Below are 15,308 nucleotides of genomic sequence, written 5' to 3' on the forward strand. Positions count from 1 at the left end.
GGGGGAGGATTTGGGGGCGCCTCGCATCGCCCCTGCGCCCTGACGAGCTCCGCGGGGCGCCCCCTCCCCCGCCCGGCCTGAGGCCTGGCAAACTCATCGCACAGCCCTTGGGGTCAGGGTGTGTGTGTGGGGGGGGCGGTCATGTGACCGCGTGTCACATGACCCGGGGAGGTGCGGGCTAAGGGTGAGGGGGCCGCGCAGCCCCGCTTTCCCCGCCCCTCCGTGCGGTGGCGGCCAATGGGAGTGAGGCAGGCCGGGCCGGAGGGCCAATGGGAGGTAAGGGGGCGGGGCTTGCGGCTCGCCGTCGCCGCGACCCTTGCGGCGGTGCCGGTGCGGAGCGCGGGGCGGCAGCGGCGGGGGCAGCGGGGGCGGCGCCGAGTGGACGGACGGACGGACGGACGGACGGACGGACGGAGACACCGGGGACGGGCGGGTGGGCGAGGTACAGCGCCGGAATGGGGAGCGGGGCGGGAGGCACCGGGTATGGGGGTAGCGGGCCCGGGGGGCTCCAGGTGGGCATAGGGGCGGCTCGGGGGGGGGCGAAGGACGCTGCGGGTGCTGGGGGGCGTGGTGCACTGGGGGCACTGGGAAGTGCTGGGGACACTGGGAGGTCCTAGGGGCGCAGGGCTTTGGGGAGCATGGGCACTGGGGAGCACTGGGAGGTGCTGGGGACACTGGGAGGTGCTGAGGGCACAGGGCTTTGGGGGGCATGGGGCACTGGGAGGTGCTGGGGGCCCTGGTCTTTGGGGGTGTGGGGATCTTGGGGGCACTGGGAGGTGCTGGGGACACTGGTCTTTGGGGTGTGGGGATCTTGGCACTGGTAGGTGCTGGGGGCACTGGTCTTTGGGGGTGTGGGGATCTTGGGGACACTGGGAGGTGCTGGGGACACTGGGAGGTGCTGGGGACACTGGTCTTTGGGGGTGTGGGGGTTTGGGGGGACCTGGAGGTGCTGGGGGCACAAGGATTTAGAGAGTTGGGGGCACTGGGAGGTGCTGGGGACACTGGGAGGTGCTGGGGACACTGGTCTTTGGGGGGTGTGGGGCTCTTGGGGACACTGGGAGGTGCTGGGGACACTGGTCTTTGGGGGTGTGGGGGTTTGGGGGGACCTGGGAGGTGCTGGGGGCACAAGGATTTAGAGAGTTGGGGGCACTGGGAGGTGCTGGGGACACTGGGAGGTGCTGGGGACACTGGTCTTTGGGGGGTGTGGGGCTCTTGGGGACACTGGGAGGTGCTGGGGACACTGGTCTTTGGGGGTGGAGGGCACTGGGAGCGCTCACCCCACAGCGGCCGCGCAGGAGGAGCGCTCCAGGCAGCCCTGCAACCTTCCCCTGCTCCGAGGGGGAAACCGAGGCACGGCAGGGAAACCGAGGCACGGCGTGGCGCAGGCGCTTGCTCCGCGTCCTCCCGGCAGGTCTGAGCTCGCTTGCGGAGGGGAATTTTCCTCCTCCGGGGCCCGGCTGTCCGCAGCTGCGCGAAAGAGGAAGCTCGGCCTCGCAGTTGGGCCGCGGGGCCCCCGCTGCGCCCCGGCCCCCCGCCGCCGGGCCCCGCTTTCCCACCGCAGGGCTGGGGCAGCACCGCAGGGTCCCGTGGAGGAAACGGGGGGGGGGGGGGTCCAGAAAGGTGCCCGGTGTGGGTTTTTTTTTTTTTTGGGGGGGGGGGTAGGGGTGCTGTGCCCCCCCGCCCGGCCGCAAAGCTGCGGGTGCCGGGGCGCTGCGCCGCAGGCAGATGTTATCGGGCGGCTGCGGCTGGCGGTTGGGGTTGGCGGGACGCCGCGGCAGCCGGCACCGCCGGGAGCCGTCGCTGGGTGCCCGTTGGGGTGGTGTTGCCCACGGAGGGTCCCGTGGCGGTGCTGCTCCCCCCCCACCCCCCAAAAAAAAACCTGCTGCCCGGCGGAGCGCAGCTGACGGGAGCGACGGGGCTTCCCCGTGGCCGCGGCAAAAAGGGAAGCGAGAGGTAGCGGTACCTCGCCGGGGTCACCCGGGGCCACGGGCAACCGCCAAGGGCCGGACACCGGGGCGCTGGGCTGGTGCCGGGCCGAAGAGGAGCCAAAAATCGGCTCCTCGCGCGAGTGGGGAAACTGAGGCACGGCGGGCTCACGGCGCCACTCGCCCCGCTCCCCACAGGTGCCCGCTCCGCCATGTGGACCTTTGCGCTGCTGTGGCTGGCTCTGGCCGGAGCCGCGGCTTCGCTGCGATGCCCCGATGGGCGGCCGTGCGCCGCGGCGCCGGTGAGCGCGGGGCGCCGCACCAGACCCGCCGCGGGTCGCGTGCACCGCCTTTGCCGGGTCTCTGGCGCGGAGCCGGGGCCGAGCGGTGCCCTCGCCCCGCGGGTAACTCGCTTCCGCCGCCCCGCAGTCCCTGCCCATGTTCTCCGCCAACAGCGTGAGCGAGCCGGCCGGGAGCGCGTGCCAGGACGGGTCGCGGTGCCCCGCCGGGTACAGCTGCCTGCCCGCCGCCTCCGGCTCCTTCGCCTGCTGCCCGCTGGCAGAGGTAAGGATGGGCGCCGGGGGTGGGGGTGCCCCCCCCCCAGCTCGTGCCTCAGTTTCCCCGCCGGCACGTCGGGAGGAGCAGCAAGGGACTGGCTGTGCGGCCGGCTGCCCGCCCGCGGCTCTCCCCGCAGGGCGTCCCCTGTGCCGGCGGGCACCGCTGCTGCCCCCGGGGCTCCCAGTGCAGCGCTGACGGCAAATCCTGCTTCACCCGCCCAGGTAGCGAGGGCTCAGCACCCCCCCCACACACCCCCCTCGCCGCCCCCGTGCCCTCCCCGAGGGGGCTGGTTGGCAGCACCCTCATCCCCCCCCCCCGCCCCGATCCGCAGCGCTCAGTGCCATCCAGTGCCCCGATGGCGAGTCCGAGTGTCCCGACAACTCCACGTGCTGCGCGATGCCCAGTGGCGCCTGGGGGTGCTGCCCCATGCCCGAGGTACGGCGGGGGGCTCGCGCCCCTCCTCGGGTTTGGGGGGGGGGGGGGTTGTCCCAGAGCCTCGGGCTGCAGCGTGGGGCGAAGGGGCGTTTGGAGAGGGTGGTTGGGGACGGGGGGGGGGGGAGAGGCTACCGCTGCGGTGAGCGGCCGGGCTCTCGCGCCCGCAGGCCTCGTGCTGCGCGGACAAGGTGCACTGCTGCCCCCGCGCCACCGTCTGCGACCTGGCCCGCGGCCGGTGCCTGGCGCCCGCCGGCCCGCTCCCGCTGCGCGCCAAGCTCCCGGCGCGCCGCTCCCAGCCCTGGGTGCCAGGTAGGGCCCGTCCCCCGCGTGTCGTGTGTGTGTGTGTCCCCCCACCCCGGCCTGGCACCGCCGTCCCGGTGCGGGGCGAGGAGGGGGGACACCGCGGTGACGGCGCGGCCCCTCTCCCCAGCGCTGCTCAGCCGGGTGACCTGCCCCGACGGCCTCTCGGCGTGCCCGGACGGCACGACCTGCTGCCAGCTGCCCTCGGCCCAATACGGCTGCTGCCCGCTGCAAAACGTGAGCGCGGCCCCCCTGCCCCCCCCTCCCCCGCTCTCAAATCGCCCCTTGCGCACCCCAGCCCCGCGGCCGGCACCCTCGGGTGCGCACCGACGGGGCGCCGCGTCCTCGCCGCGCAGGCCGTGTGCTGCAGCGACCGGCGGCACTGCTGCCCGCAGGGCACCGCCTGCGACCTGGAGCGCTCCGAGTGCGCGTCGGCCCGCGGCGCCGCGCGGCCGCTCGCCCGCCTGCCCGCCGCCCCCGCCGCAGGTAACGGCCTCCCCCACGTGTGCCCCCCCCACCCCCAAATGGCGAGGGCGGGTGGGTGCCCCGCGGGCCGTACGCGGGCGTCCGGCTCTGCCCGCCCGTCCGTCCATCCGTCTGTCCCCAGTCGGTGACGTGAAGTGCGACGAGGAGATGAGCTGCCCCGACGGGAACACGTGCTGCCGCCTGAGCTCGGGCAAATGGGGGTGCTGCCCCCTGGAGCAGGTCCTGGGGGGGCTGGGGGCTGGGGTGGGGGGCAGCCCGGGAAGGTCCCTGCCTGTGGCCGGGGATGTAACCTTGGTCCCCGGGGATGGGACTGAGCCCGCGGGGGAGGGTGGTGGCACCCTAGGGTGTCCCCAAGGACCCAGGAGTTGGCTTGGCGCAGGCATGTCCCAGCTGCCAGGGCAGAGGGACCGTGCCAGCACCCCAGGGGTGCGCGGGGAGGGAGGGAAGCGCCCGCTGGGCGGGTTGGCACCCACCGGGCGCCTGCGGGGTGTAGCTGCTCTGTGCTCAGCATCTTTTCTCTTGTAACCCCCCCCTCCAGGCCGTGTGCTGCCCCGACCACGTGCACTGCTGCCCCCAGGGCTACACGTGCGACCCCGAGGGGGGCAGCTGCCTGCTGGGGGGCGTCCGCATGCCCTGGCAGGAGAAGGTGCCGGCGCTGGCGCGGGGCCGGGACGTGAAGTGCGACGAGGAGACGAGCTGCCCCGACGGGAACACGTGCTGCCGCCTGAGCTCGGGCAAATGGGGGTGCTGCCCCTTAGAGCAGGTTTGGAGGGGCTTGGGGGGGGGGTCCTGCCCCCCAGGGCTGGGTATGGGGTAGCAGCAGCGAGGTCCGTGGCTGAGGACCCTGGCACTGGGATCGAGGAGCAGGGTGGGTTCCTGCAGGGACAAGGGGGTGTGGGGTGCCCTGGCTGGAGCTGAGCCCCTGGGGGGCCCACGCTGGGTGGGGAGGACCCTGGCAGTGTGCTACAGGGGTCAAGGTGGGGTGGGCACCATGGGGGGCAGGACCCAGGAGTTGGCTTGGCCCAGACATGTCCCAGCTGCCAGGGCAGAGGGACCGTGCCAGCACCCCAGGGGTGCGCGGGGAGGGAGGGAAGCGCCCGCTGGGCGGGTTGGCACCCACCGGGCGCCTGCGGGGTGTAGCTGCTCTGTGCTCAGCATCTTTTCTCTTGTACTCCCCCCCCTCCAGGCCGTGTGCTGCCCCGACCACGTGCACTGCTGCCCCCAGGGCTACACGTGTGACCCCGAGGGGGGCAGCTGCCTGCTGGGGGGCGTCCGCGTGCCCTGGCAGGAGAAGACGCCGGCGCTGGCGCGGGGCCGGGACGTGAAGTGCGACGAGGAGATGAGCTGCCCCGACGGGAACACGTGCTGCCGCCTGAGCTCGGGCAAATGGGGGTGCTGCCCCTTGGAGCAGGTCCGGGATGGGGGGGGGGTTGTGCCCACTGTGGGGGTCCCGTGGTGGTGGTGGGGCTGTGCTAGGGGAGGAGGCTGGTGCATTAGAGCGATGGGGGTGGTGGGTGCCATAGGGCCCGGCTGGCAGCCCGTGGTGGGGGCAGCGAGGAGGGGGCTGGGCCCTCTGGGGATAAGCAGGGCCAGTGGGGAGGGGGGGGCCCCACCGGGGGTCCCCACTCTGGCACCCTGCTCTGTCCCCTCTGCCCCAGGAGGGCCGGGCGTGCTGGCCCTGCTGCGGGTGCATCGGGGCCGGCGCAGCCCCCAGGAGGGTTGGAGCCCCCCCGGCTTCTCCCTGCCAGCGCCCAGCCCCGCACCCTCCATCCCCTGACCACGTGCTATTGCCCCCCCCCCCTCCAGGGCTCTGGGTGTCCCCCCGAGGGGGGCAGCTGCCTGCAGCCGGGGGTCCGCCTGGCCCAGCCGGCGGTGGCGACGGCCGCGGGGGCTGGCTGGGTGCTGTGCGACACCCGCACCGCCTGTCCCGACAACACCACGTGCTGCCGCGCCCCCACCGGACCCTGGCTGTGCTGCCCCCTGCCCCAGGTGGGTGCCTGCCGCGGCCGGGGGCACCCGTGCCGACCCACCGCAGCCCCGGGGGTGTCCTGCACTCGGCTTACCGCTGCCCGCTGAACCCCACCCCCCGCCCCCCCAGGCCGTGTGCTGCTCCGACGGCTTCCACTGCTGCCCCTCGGGCTACACCTGCGACCTGGCGCAGGGCACGTGCCACCAGGAGCAGCTGGCGGTGCCCTGGGTGGCCAAGACGCCGGCGGCCCGCCGGGGCCGGGCCGTGAAGTGCAACGCGACGGCGAGCTGCGCCGACGGGCAGACCTGCTGCAGGAGCCAGAGCGGCGACTGGGCCTGCTGCCAGCTGCCCAGCGTGAGTGTGGCACCGGGGGGGAGGCGGGGGGGTCGGATGGGGACACGGGACCCGGACGGGGGGGGGGGGGGGTCGCGCCCCCCGCCCCTGCCACGGGTGCCGGGGCCGGGGTGGCAGGCGCGCTCTCTGCTCGCCGGCAGGCCGTGTGCTGCAAGGACCGGCAGCACTGCTGCCCCCGGGGCTACACCTGCAACGTGGCGGCGCAGAGCTGCGAGAAGCGGCGGGCGCCGGGCCCGCGGGTGCAGAGCGCCCGCTCGCAGCCCGCTGCCGCCGGGCCCTGCGCCGGCGCCCGCTCCTCCTGCGCCGGCGGGCGGAAATGCTGCCCAGGCCCCGGGGGCTCCTGGAGCTGCTGCCCCTTTTTGCAGGTCAGTGTGCCGGGTGCAGGGGGGGGGGGTGGGTGGTGGGGGCTCCCCCCCCCCCATCCTCCTGCCTCGCCTTCCCGTCTCTCCGCAGGGCTCCTGCTGCTCCGACGGGCGCCGCTGCTGCCCCGCCGGGTACCTCTGCACCTCGGGCTCCTGCAGCCGGCGCCGGCCCCTGCGCTGGGACCTGGCCGGCCCCGACCCCGGCAGGGTGCTGCTGTGACGGGCCGCTGGCCTCGTACCCCGGGAACAGGGAGGGGGGGTCCCCGTCACCCGCCCCCCGCGGGTGACACTGTGCCAATAAACGATTTCTAGGGACGTCCCGGCGCACTGTGCCTCGCCGGGAGCCCGGCGCTCCAGGAAGGGGAAACTGAGGCAAGAGGCAGTGACCCTCCCACACACACACACTCCCCACGCCCCCCCCCCCCCCCCAACCCCGTAAGGAAGCAGAGGCGGACGCGGCGCTGCGTTGACGGGGTTTTTTTTTTTATATATTAATACCATTCTAACGAACAAGCAGGAAGGGGGGGGGCAGCCCCGGGCTGCAGCGGGCACCGGCTCCCGGCCCAGGGAGGGTGCGGGGGGGGGGGGGCCCTGTGCTCCACCCCCCCCCTCCCCGGTACATGCACGGCCCCAACTTTCCCTTCTTTTTTCCTCGCCACGTATAAAACTTTTAGAAACACGATTAAAATCCCAAGGGATTAAAATCCCAGCGGGTGGCAGGGCCGAGGACAGGTTGTTTTTTTTGGGGGGGGGGGAGGACCCCGGTGGCCCGCCGGCCCCGGCGCTTGCCCTCGGGCCCCGCTCCTATGCCAGCTTGGAGGCGCCGGTGGCGCGGGGGGCGCTGCCAGCCCCCCCGGCCCTGCAGGGACAGAAGCAGGGGGACCTCAGTCCTCGGTGTCCCCCCCCCCCCCCCGCAGGGTGGCACAAGGTGGTGGTGGTTGGGGGGGGGGAGACACGGGCATGCAGTAGTCGCCGGCTTGGCACCATGCGGGTCCTGTGGGTCCCCCTGCCCTTGTGGTGGTGGTGGGAGCGGGGGGGGGGTCCTCCGTCCCTCAAAGCCACCCCCCCCCACCCAGCAAGGTCACAGCAGCAAAAAGACACTGACGGCAAAGTCACGGTGGTGTGGGGGGGGGGCGGGAGGTGGCCCCGGGTTCGGCGCCCCCCCCCCCCCCCCAGCCTGGACCCCTTCTCATGGCACCCTGGGGCTGCGCCAGCGAGGGGGCAGGAAGGCACTTGGGGGGGCTGGGGGGCAGCAGGAGCCCATGCAGCAGGTCCTGGTGTGTGTGGGGGGGGACACTCAGCAGGGCGGGAACGGGGGGGGCCACCTGGGGGCTGGTCCCTTGGCTACGTCCCCCAGCAAGGGGGCAGAGGGCACTAGAGCTGGCCTGGGGGTGCCACAGCCCTTGGTTGGGGCGGAGGTCCCAGCTGCCTATGGCGGACGGGGCAGGAGGGTGGCCCAGGACGCCCTCCATCCCCACGTCCTCACCACCATCTCAGGGTCCTGCAGACCCTCCCAACCATCTCCTATCCCTTTGCCAGCACCGGAGAGGGGCTGGGTACCCTCGCCGGCTCCATGCCCGCAGCATGGGGGGGGGGACACAAGTTGGCGGAGGGGAATTTGGGGGGGAGGGGGGAGGCACGGAGGGGGACGGGCCCTGCCGCTTACTTCACGTTGAAGACCATGAGCGGTCGCTCCTCCCGCTTCTGCCAGGGGCTCTTGCGGTCGCCCGGCTCGTCGCCGCCCTCGCCGGCGTCGTTCATGTCGTCCTCGGGGCTGGTCAGGGAGTCCCGGCGGGGCTCGCTGGCGCTGCTGCGGGAGCTGTCGCCGCGGGCTCGCCCCCGCCGCGGCCCCGCGCCCGCCCGGCCCTCGGCGGCCTCGTCCAGCAGCGGCGTCAGCGAGTTGTCCTCGGGCGAGCCGCCGGCCGTGCGGCTCCCGCCGCTGCTGCTGCGCTCGGCCTCGTCGCCGGCCGCCGGCGCCTTGCCGGGGGCCGGCGGGCGCTCGCGCTCCTCCTTGGGCCGCCGCCGGGCCTTGGGCTCGCCGTCGGCGTCGCGGCTCTTGTCGCCGCCCTGCAGGTCGATGTAGGAGTGGCGCACCTGCGAGGAGCGCCCGTCCAGGGACACGAACCAGGCGCGCGGGTGCGGCTTCACGCCCAGCTCCAGCAGCTTCTTCTCCGTCAGCGCCTGCAGCTCGCCGTTGAGCTGCGCCATGGTGGACTCGTTGAAGAGCACGGGGATGGTGACGGAGCCGCTGACGGAGGCGGCGCGAGCCCCCCAGCCCGGCGCTTCGCCGGCCTCGCCCGCCCCGTAGGCCTGCGGCGGCAGCGGGAAGGGCTGCGGCAGCAGCGGGCGCTGCTGCTGCTGCTGCTGCTGCTGCTGCTGCTGCTGCTGCTGCTCCGCCGGCCCCAACGCGTGGGGCTGCCCGGCGCCCGGCGGCCCCTCCAGCTCCGCAGGCCCCTCGGGCGGCCCGGCGCCCGGCTGCTCGCCGGCGGCGTAGTCGGCCGCCAGGCGCATGTAGTGCGCAGGGATGACCAGGGTGGGCATGACGTTCCTGTAGACATCCTCCTTGACGTGGTCGATGGACCCGCAGAAGATGAGCTGCCCGGGCTGGCTCAGCGAGGTGGGACGCGCCAGGTGGTCCACCGACTGCGAGAGCAGGAATTCGGCCGCCTTGGGCTCCCCCTTGGGCCCCCCGTAGTGCTCGAAGGGGGGCGGCAGCGGCGGCGGCGAGGGCGGCTCTTGCAGGTAGGCGCCCTCGGGCCGGGGGTGCCTGCGGGGGGCCGGGGCGCCCCGGTCCTCCACGCGCTGGTGCGAGTAGCTCCGCTTGTACTCGTCCAGCAAAGCGGCCTCGGCCGGCCCCGGCCCATCCATGGAGCGGGCGGCCTTGAGGCCGAAGGCCTCGCCCGGGCGCCCGTAGTCCTCCTTGGCCGTGCCGCGGTGGCTCAGGGTGTCCGTGGGCGTCTTGGGGACGCTCCGCAGCTTGGGGGCCGAGACCTGCTTGAAGAACTCCTCGCGGGAGCTCTCGAACTCGCGGGAGGCCGAGAAGGCCGACTTGAGGATGGGGGTGTGCACGTCCGTGTCGCCGCCGGACGACGCCGTCTCCAGGTGGCTCGTGCAGATGAGGTTGATCTGCGACATGGAGGTGGCCTGGTCCTTCTTGGAGGCGTCCAGGGTCCCCGAGACCTGCAGCTTGCGGTGCTGCTGTCGTGGCTTCAGACACCTCCTCCTGAGTGGAGAGTTGGGGGGGACAAGGCAGGGTCACTACAGGCTGGGTGCCACCTCCGGCATGGCCCAGTGTCCCCCCTGCAAGCCCCAAGACGTGAGATGCCATGGTGGCACTAGGATAGAGTACTCGGGTCATAGCAGGTCATAGGAGACCCCCGAGGGGGCGCCTGGTGGGCAACGGCCCCCATAACAGGTCATAGGAGACCCAAGGGGGTGCCTGGTGGGCAACGGCCCCCATAGCAGGTCATAGGAGACCCGAGGGGGTGCCAGGTGGGCAACATCCCGCATAGCAGGTCATAGGAGATCCAAGGGGGTGCCTGGTGGGCAACAGCCCCCCATAGCAGGTCATAGGAGACCCCGAGGGGGTGCCTGGTGGGTAACAGCCCCCCCATAGCAGGTCATAGGAGACCCTGAGGGGGTGCCTGGTGGGCAACAGCCCCCCCATAGCAAGCCATAGGGTGCCCAGCAGGCAATAGCCCCCATAGTCAGTCATAGGGTGCCCAGGAGGTGCCAGGCAGGCAGTAGCTCCCACAGCAGGCCACAGGGTGCCCAAGGAGTGCCAGGTGGGCAAGAGCCCCCCCTCCTTCCCCCATAGCTGGCGAAAGGGTGCCCAGAGGGTGCCGGGCAGGCGGGGCGGGTGCTCACCTGCAGTAGTAGATGAGGAGGCAGAGCAGGATGAGCACGAGCAGGGCCAGCGCGCCCAAGATGGTGAGCAGGAAGATGGTGTGGTACGTGGTGATGTCCTTCATGCCCGCAGCCATCGCCACCAGCCCTGGCGGGGGGGGGGACACCAGGTCAGACACATCCCACCCAGGGACAGCAACACTCATTGGGGGGGGGCACATCAACCCCCCCATCCCCTCGCCCTGGCACAGCGCTCCCCAGCCCCCAGCAGTGACCTCCTCCCACTGCGGGTGCTGCACCCGTCCCTGCCGCCCACCCCAGGAGGGCCCTGGCCCTGCTCCCGGCCCCGCAGGGTGCCCAGCGCTGGGTGCAGAGAGGCAGGAGGGTCCGTGGGGGTGGTGGTGGGGGGGTCACCGTGCCTGTGCTAGGAGAGGGCAGAGCCGCCGCCCAGTAGCCCAACTGGGGGGAGACGAAGGTCCAGTAGAGCTGTTGCCCCTCCTTGCGGATCAGCCCCGTCCCGTTGCGGACCCACAAGCCTGGAGGGAGACAGAGAGGGAGAGAGGCACCCGCCATGGCCGCTGCCCCTTCGCCGGCGCCGCCGCCGGCACCGCCGCCGCCGGCACCGCCGCCGGGGCGAGGGCTGAGCCCTGCCGCAGCCTCAGCCTCCGCCGGGCGGCTGGGTCAGCGCCGGGAGCCGGGCGCCGCCGCGGGCGGCACGGCCGCCGCTCCCCGCCGGCGCGGCTCACCGCTCTTGCCGTCGAAGCGCCAGGCCGGCACGCTGGTGGGCACCGCGGGGCCGGCGCGCGGCGCCAGCGGGATGGAGAGCTGCACGGGGCCGGAGAGCTGCACCTCGGTGCCGTTGCCCGTGAAGAGGTGCACGCTGACGGCGGCGATGGGCGCCAGCTCGAGCCACGTGGCGTTGGCTGCGGAGGGCGGGCGCCGGGTGAGCGCCCGGCGGCGCGCACCGCCCCCACCCCAAAAAAACCTCCCTCCCCCCCGCTCCTTACCGCTGCCGTTGCGCTCGGCGCCGACGAAGCAGGGGAAGCCGCGCATGCCGGGCTCGGCGGCGGCCGTCAGCGAGGCCGAGAGCTGGCTGTACGTGGAGCTGCGGGGCAGGCGGGCCGCCTTGCGCGGGAACTGCGCCCACGGCTGGCTCCGGGCTCCTGCGGGGCACAGCGGCCGGGGGGGGGGACGGGGGGGACCCCAGGGGCGGCGCTGCGGCGTGCCGGCACTGCCACCGCCACCGCTGCCGCCGCCACCACCGCTGCCACCGCTGCCACTGCCACCGCCGCCACCACTGCCGCCGCTGCTTCCGGCGCCGTCACCACCGCCACCACTGCCACCACCACCGCCACCACCGCCACCACTGCCACCGCCGCCACCACCACTGCCACCGCCGCTGCAACCACCGCCACCACCACTGCCACCACTGCCACCACCACTGCCACCGCCACCACCACTGCCACCATCGCTGCCACCGCCGCCGCCACCACTGCCACCACCACTGCCACTGCCACCACCACTGCCACCACCACTGCCACCGCCGCCGCCACCACTGCCACCACCACCACCGCTGCCACCGCCACTGCCACCACCGCCACCCCGCCGCGCCGCTCACCTGGGGACCCCAGCAGGATTTGCACCAGGTCCTCGTAGAGGATGAGGGTGGCGGGGCGCTCGGGGAGCAGGTAGAGGCTCACGGAGGCGTACACTGCGGAGGGAGGGACGCCTTGACGGCCGCACCCCCCCCCCCTCCAACCAACCCCAAAATTTCCACCACCACCGCTTGGCCGTGGCCGGGGAGGAGGAGGAGGAGGAGGAGGAGGAGGAGGAGGAGGAGGCAGGATCGGTCCCGGCCGCCCCCCCACACACACCCGCGTGTCCCTTGGTGGCAGCGCCGTCGCCCTGAGCAAGGTCACCCGCATCGACCCTGCCCGGCGCTTCCACCGCCACCGCCACCATGGGCACCCAAGGGCTGGCACCGAGCCCAGGGTGCCCCCCCACACACACACACACACACCAGTCCCCCCCCCGCCGCTGTGCTGCAGTGGGATTGGGGAGGGGGCTTCAGGGCCGAGCGGTTGCGCCAGGACACGGCTGTTCCCACCCCGCCATTACTGTCCCCAGCGTCACGTCGTCCCCGGGGGCCACCCCCCCCCCACAGCGATGGACAGCCCGAAGGGGCCGGATCCCCCAAAAAAGCAGCCGGCTCCCCCCCCCCCGAATCTGCCTCAAGGCAGCACCCAAACCCCCGCTCCATAAGAGATCGCCCCAAAAGCCCCCCAGAACCCCCCCAGTAAGGGCTTGGGGAACCCAATAAGAGACTGGAGCCCCCCTGGAAGGGAGGAATTGGGGCCCCATGATGGAACCAGGCCCCCCCATAAAGGACTGAGGTCCCCAGTAAGGGCTTTGGGTCCCCATAAGGGCAGCTCCCCCCAAAAATCTGCCCCATAAGGGCTCCAGCCCCCCCAGTAAGGGACTGTGGTCCCCCAATAAGGGCCGTACAAAGCATCAGGGTCCCCCCATAAGGGATCAACTTCTCCCAGTAAGGAACTGGGGGTCCCCCATGAAGACTCAGAGCCCCCCAGTAAGGGCTGGGCCCCCCCAATAAGGGCTTGGGGCCTCCTTAAGGGATTGGGGTCCCCCCCCCACAGGATCAGCTCCCCCAGGAAGGAACTGGGGGCTCCCCCATAAGGGCTCAGAGCCTCCCCAGTAAGAGAACAGCATCTCCCCAGTAAAATAGCTTGAGGCCCCCTGGAAGGAATTGGGAGGTCATCACTGGTATTCCCCCATAAGGGATCGCCCCCCTCCCAGTAAGGGACTGGGAAACCCCACAAGGACTCAGAGCCCCCCCCCACTCAGGGCTTGCCCCCCCACCCCACCCAGTAAGGGGGAGGGCTGGTCCAGGTCTCAGGGTCCCCGCGCACTCACGCGGCAGCTTGTGGACGCGCCAGGGCACGGAGGCGGTGACGTAGCCGCGGCGGGCGGCGGTGACAAGGACCCAGGTGCCCAGGCGGTAGGCGATGGGCAGGATGCCCGCACCCTCATGGTCGGTGGTGTCGGTGGCCAGCGAGCTGCGGTTGCCGAAAACCTCGAGGGTGGCCTGGGCCAGCGGGGCCAGGGTGCCGCTCTCGTACACCTGCACCTTGAGCAGCACCTCTGCGGGGACCGAGGGCACGGCGTGGGCACGGGCGCACGGCGCCGGACCCCCGCTGCCCCGCCCCGCGGTGCTGCGCGCCCGCTGCGCCGGCCGGGCACCGGGTAGAGCCCTGGGCCTGGCTGCGCCACGGGGACCTGGGGACCTGCCACCATATCCCGGAGAAACAGGGTGCCCGCGGCACCCCATGCGAATGCGGGCACCATCCCAGCAGGATACTTAGCACCAGCCCTGCAGATCACGGGCACCATCCTAGTGGGATCACAGATACCATCCCAGTGGGGTGGTGCACATCATCCCAGGGGTGGCAGGCATCATCCCAGTAGATCATGGGCACCATCTCAGTGGGATGATGGGCATCACCCCAGCAGGTCATGGGCACCGTCCTAGTGGGATCACGGGCACCATCCCAGTGGGGTGGTACACATCATCCCTGCTGGTGGACACCATTCCAGCATCTCATGGGCACCATCCCAGCGGGTCACAGGCACTGCCACAGCAGGGTGGTGGGCACCATCATAGTGGGATAGTGGGCACCATCCTGGCAGGGCAACAGGTGCCGTCACAACAGGGTGGCAGGCACTGTCGCAGCAGGGTGGTGAGCATGTCCCAGTGGGATGGTGGGCACCATCCCTGTGGGTCATGGGCACCATCCCAGCGGGATGGCAGTCACCTTCCTGGCAGGTCACGGGCACTGTCCCAGCATGGTGGTGGGCAACATCCCAGGGGGTCACAGGCACCGTCCCAGAGGGGTGGCAGGAATTGTCACAACAGGACATGCGCACTGTCCCAGCGAGAGGGTGGTCACAACATGGTGGTGGGCACGATCAAAGCAGGATGGTCTGGTGGGCACTATCCCTTTGGGGCGGTGGGCACCGTCCCAGCAGGTCGTGGGCACCGTCCCAGTGCGGTGACAAGCACCATCCCTGTCCCCAATCCGTGCCCAGCCTGTGCGGACGGGGGGGAGGGGTTGCACCCAGGCGCCAGGGTGCCGTGCCCACGCCGCTGGGTGCTCCCAGGCGTGTCCCCCTCCACACCAACCTCAGCCCGGCACGATGACCCCAACATGTGCCATGAGCTTGGGGGGGGTCTCCACCACTTCCACCACCACCACCACCACCACCGCGCCGGCCCCAAGGGCGGCCGGGAGTCCCAGCACCCCCCCGCCCCCCCTCGGCCCGCGCGGCAGCCCGCGGTCCTTGGCAGCGGGCCCGGCGGCTCCGGCGCCGTCACCCGGGCAACGACCTGGTTCGCGCCCGCCGGGCCCGCGGGCCTTCTCCATGCCTCCCCCCCATCCCCGGCGTGGACACCCCCCCCCCAGGACGCCTGGGCCCCCCCTGGCTTCGCCCAGCCCTCGGGCTCTCAGCACCCCCCAGCAGCGCTGGGACACCCCAAAACCCTGTTCCGCCCCCCGCCTCCCCGGTGTGGGGCACCCCAAAGCACCCCCCCAGCCCCAGATGTTGCCCAGATGTTGTGGGCGAGAGCAGGAATTTCCCGCAGCTGCTGCGAGCGAGCGCCCGCCCGGGGTGGGTCCGGCCCGGGGTAGGGGGCTGCCGGCCCCCCACCCACCCCCACGCACATGCCGGGAACAGCCGGCGCCCGCAGCTGCCAGGGTGGGGGGGACAGCTGGCACCGCCTGCCACCCCCCCCACCCCCGCCCCCACCGGCCACCCTCTGACCCCAACCGGGACCCAGCCCCGCCGCCGCCGCTGGGGACGGTCACCGCCTCGCCTGGGTGCCCTGGCACCCAGGGAAGGGGTTTTGGGGGGGTGGCGGTGGGGGGGACACCCCGTCACATCCCCCAGTGCCAAGCAACGGTGGCATCACCGCGCCAGGCAGCCTGGGGACGCCCCGGGGACGGCGCGGCCAGCAGCGACCCCCCGCAGCGCCGCCGCCATGGGGGAGTGTGGGGGGGG

The 15,308-nt window shown here is 72.6% G+C and overlaps 2 protein-coding genes across 3 annotated transcripts; one reads left to right on the top strand and one right to left on the bottom strand.

Moving 5' to 3' along the window:
- The first annotated feature begins 313 nt into the window (after positions 1 to 313).
- GRN (granulin precursor) lies at positions 314 to 7,112 on the top strand. The gene is made up of 16 exons (XM_062595535.1): positions 314 to 442; positions 1,285 to 1,411; positions 2,124 to 2,227; positions 2,355 to 2,489; positions 2,620 to 2,704; positions 2,815 to 2,918; positions 3,086 to 3,227; positions 3,349 to 3,455; positions 3,575 to 3,704; positions 3,826 to 3,923; positions 4,243 to 4,467; positions 4,891 to 5,115; positions 5,511 to 5,693; positions 5,803 to 6,027; positions 6,168 to 6,392; positions 6,481 to 7,112. The coding sequence occupies exons 3-16, from the start codon at positions 2,138 to 2,140 to the stop codon at positions 6,607 to 6,609; spliced, it is 2,103 nt and encodes a 700-aa protein (XP_062451519.1). The 5' UTR covers positions 314 to 442; positions 1,285 to 1,411; positions 2,124 to 2,137; the 3' UTR covers positions 6,610 to 7,112.
- FAM171A2 (family with sequence similarity 171 member A2) lies at positions 7,100 to 14,464 on the bottom strand. 2 transcript variants are annotated; one of them, XM_062595533.1, is made up of 9 exons: positions 14,066 to 14,464; positions 13,167 to 13,933; positions 11,854 to 11,946; positions 11,243 to 11,398; positions 10,982 to 11,158; positions 10,655 to 10,771; positions 10,257 to 10,383; positions 8,056 to 9,612; positions 7,100 to 7,248 (listed from the first exon to the last, which is right to left on the bottom strand). In XM_062595533.1, the coding sequence occupies exons 2-9, from the start codon at positions 13,579 to 13,581 to the stop codon at positions 7,194 to 7,196; spliced, it is 2,697 nt and encodes an 898-aa protein (XP_062451517.1). In that variant the 5' UTR covers positions 13,582 to 13,933; positions 14,066 to 14,464; the 3' UTR covers positions 7,100 to 7,193. The 2 variants fall into 2 exon arrangements, with proteins under 2 accessions (XP_062451517.1, XP_062451518.1); XM_062595534.1 differs by having other exon boundaries at positions 7,158 to 9,612; positions 13,167 to 14,464.
- Between the last annotated feature and the right edge of the window lie 844 nt (positions 14,465 to 15,308).

The sequence above is a fragment of the Rhea pennata genome, chromosome 26, assembly GCF_028389875.1.
Source record: "Rhea pennata isolate bPtePen1 chromosome 26, bPtePen1.pri, whole genome shotgun sequence".
NCBI lineage: Eukaryota > Metazoa > Chordata > Aves > Rheiformes > Rheidae > Rhea > Rhea pennata.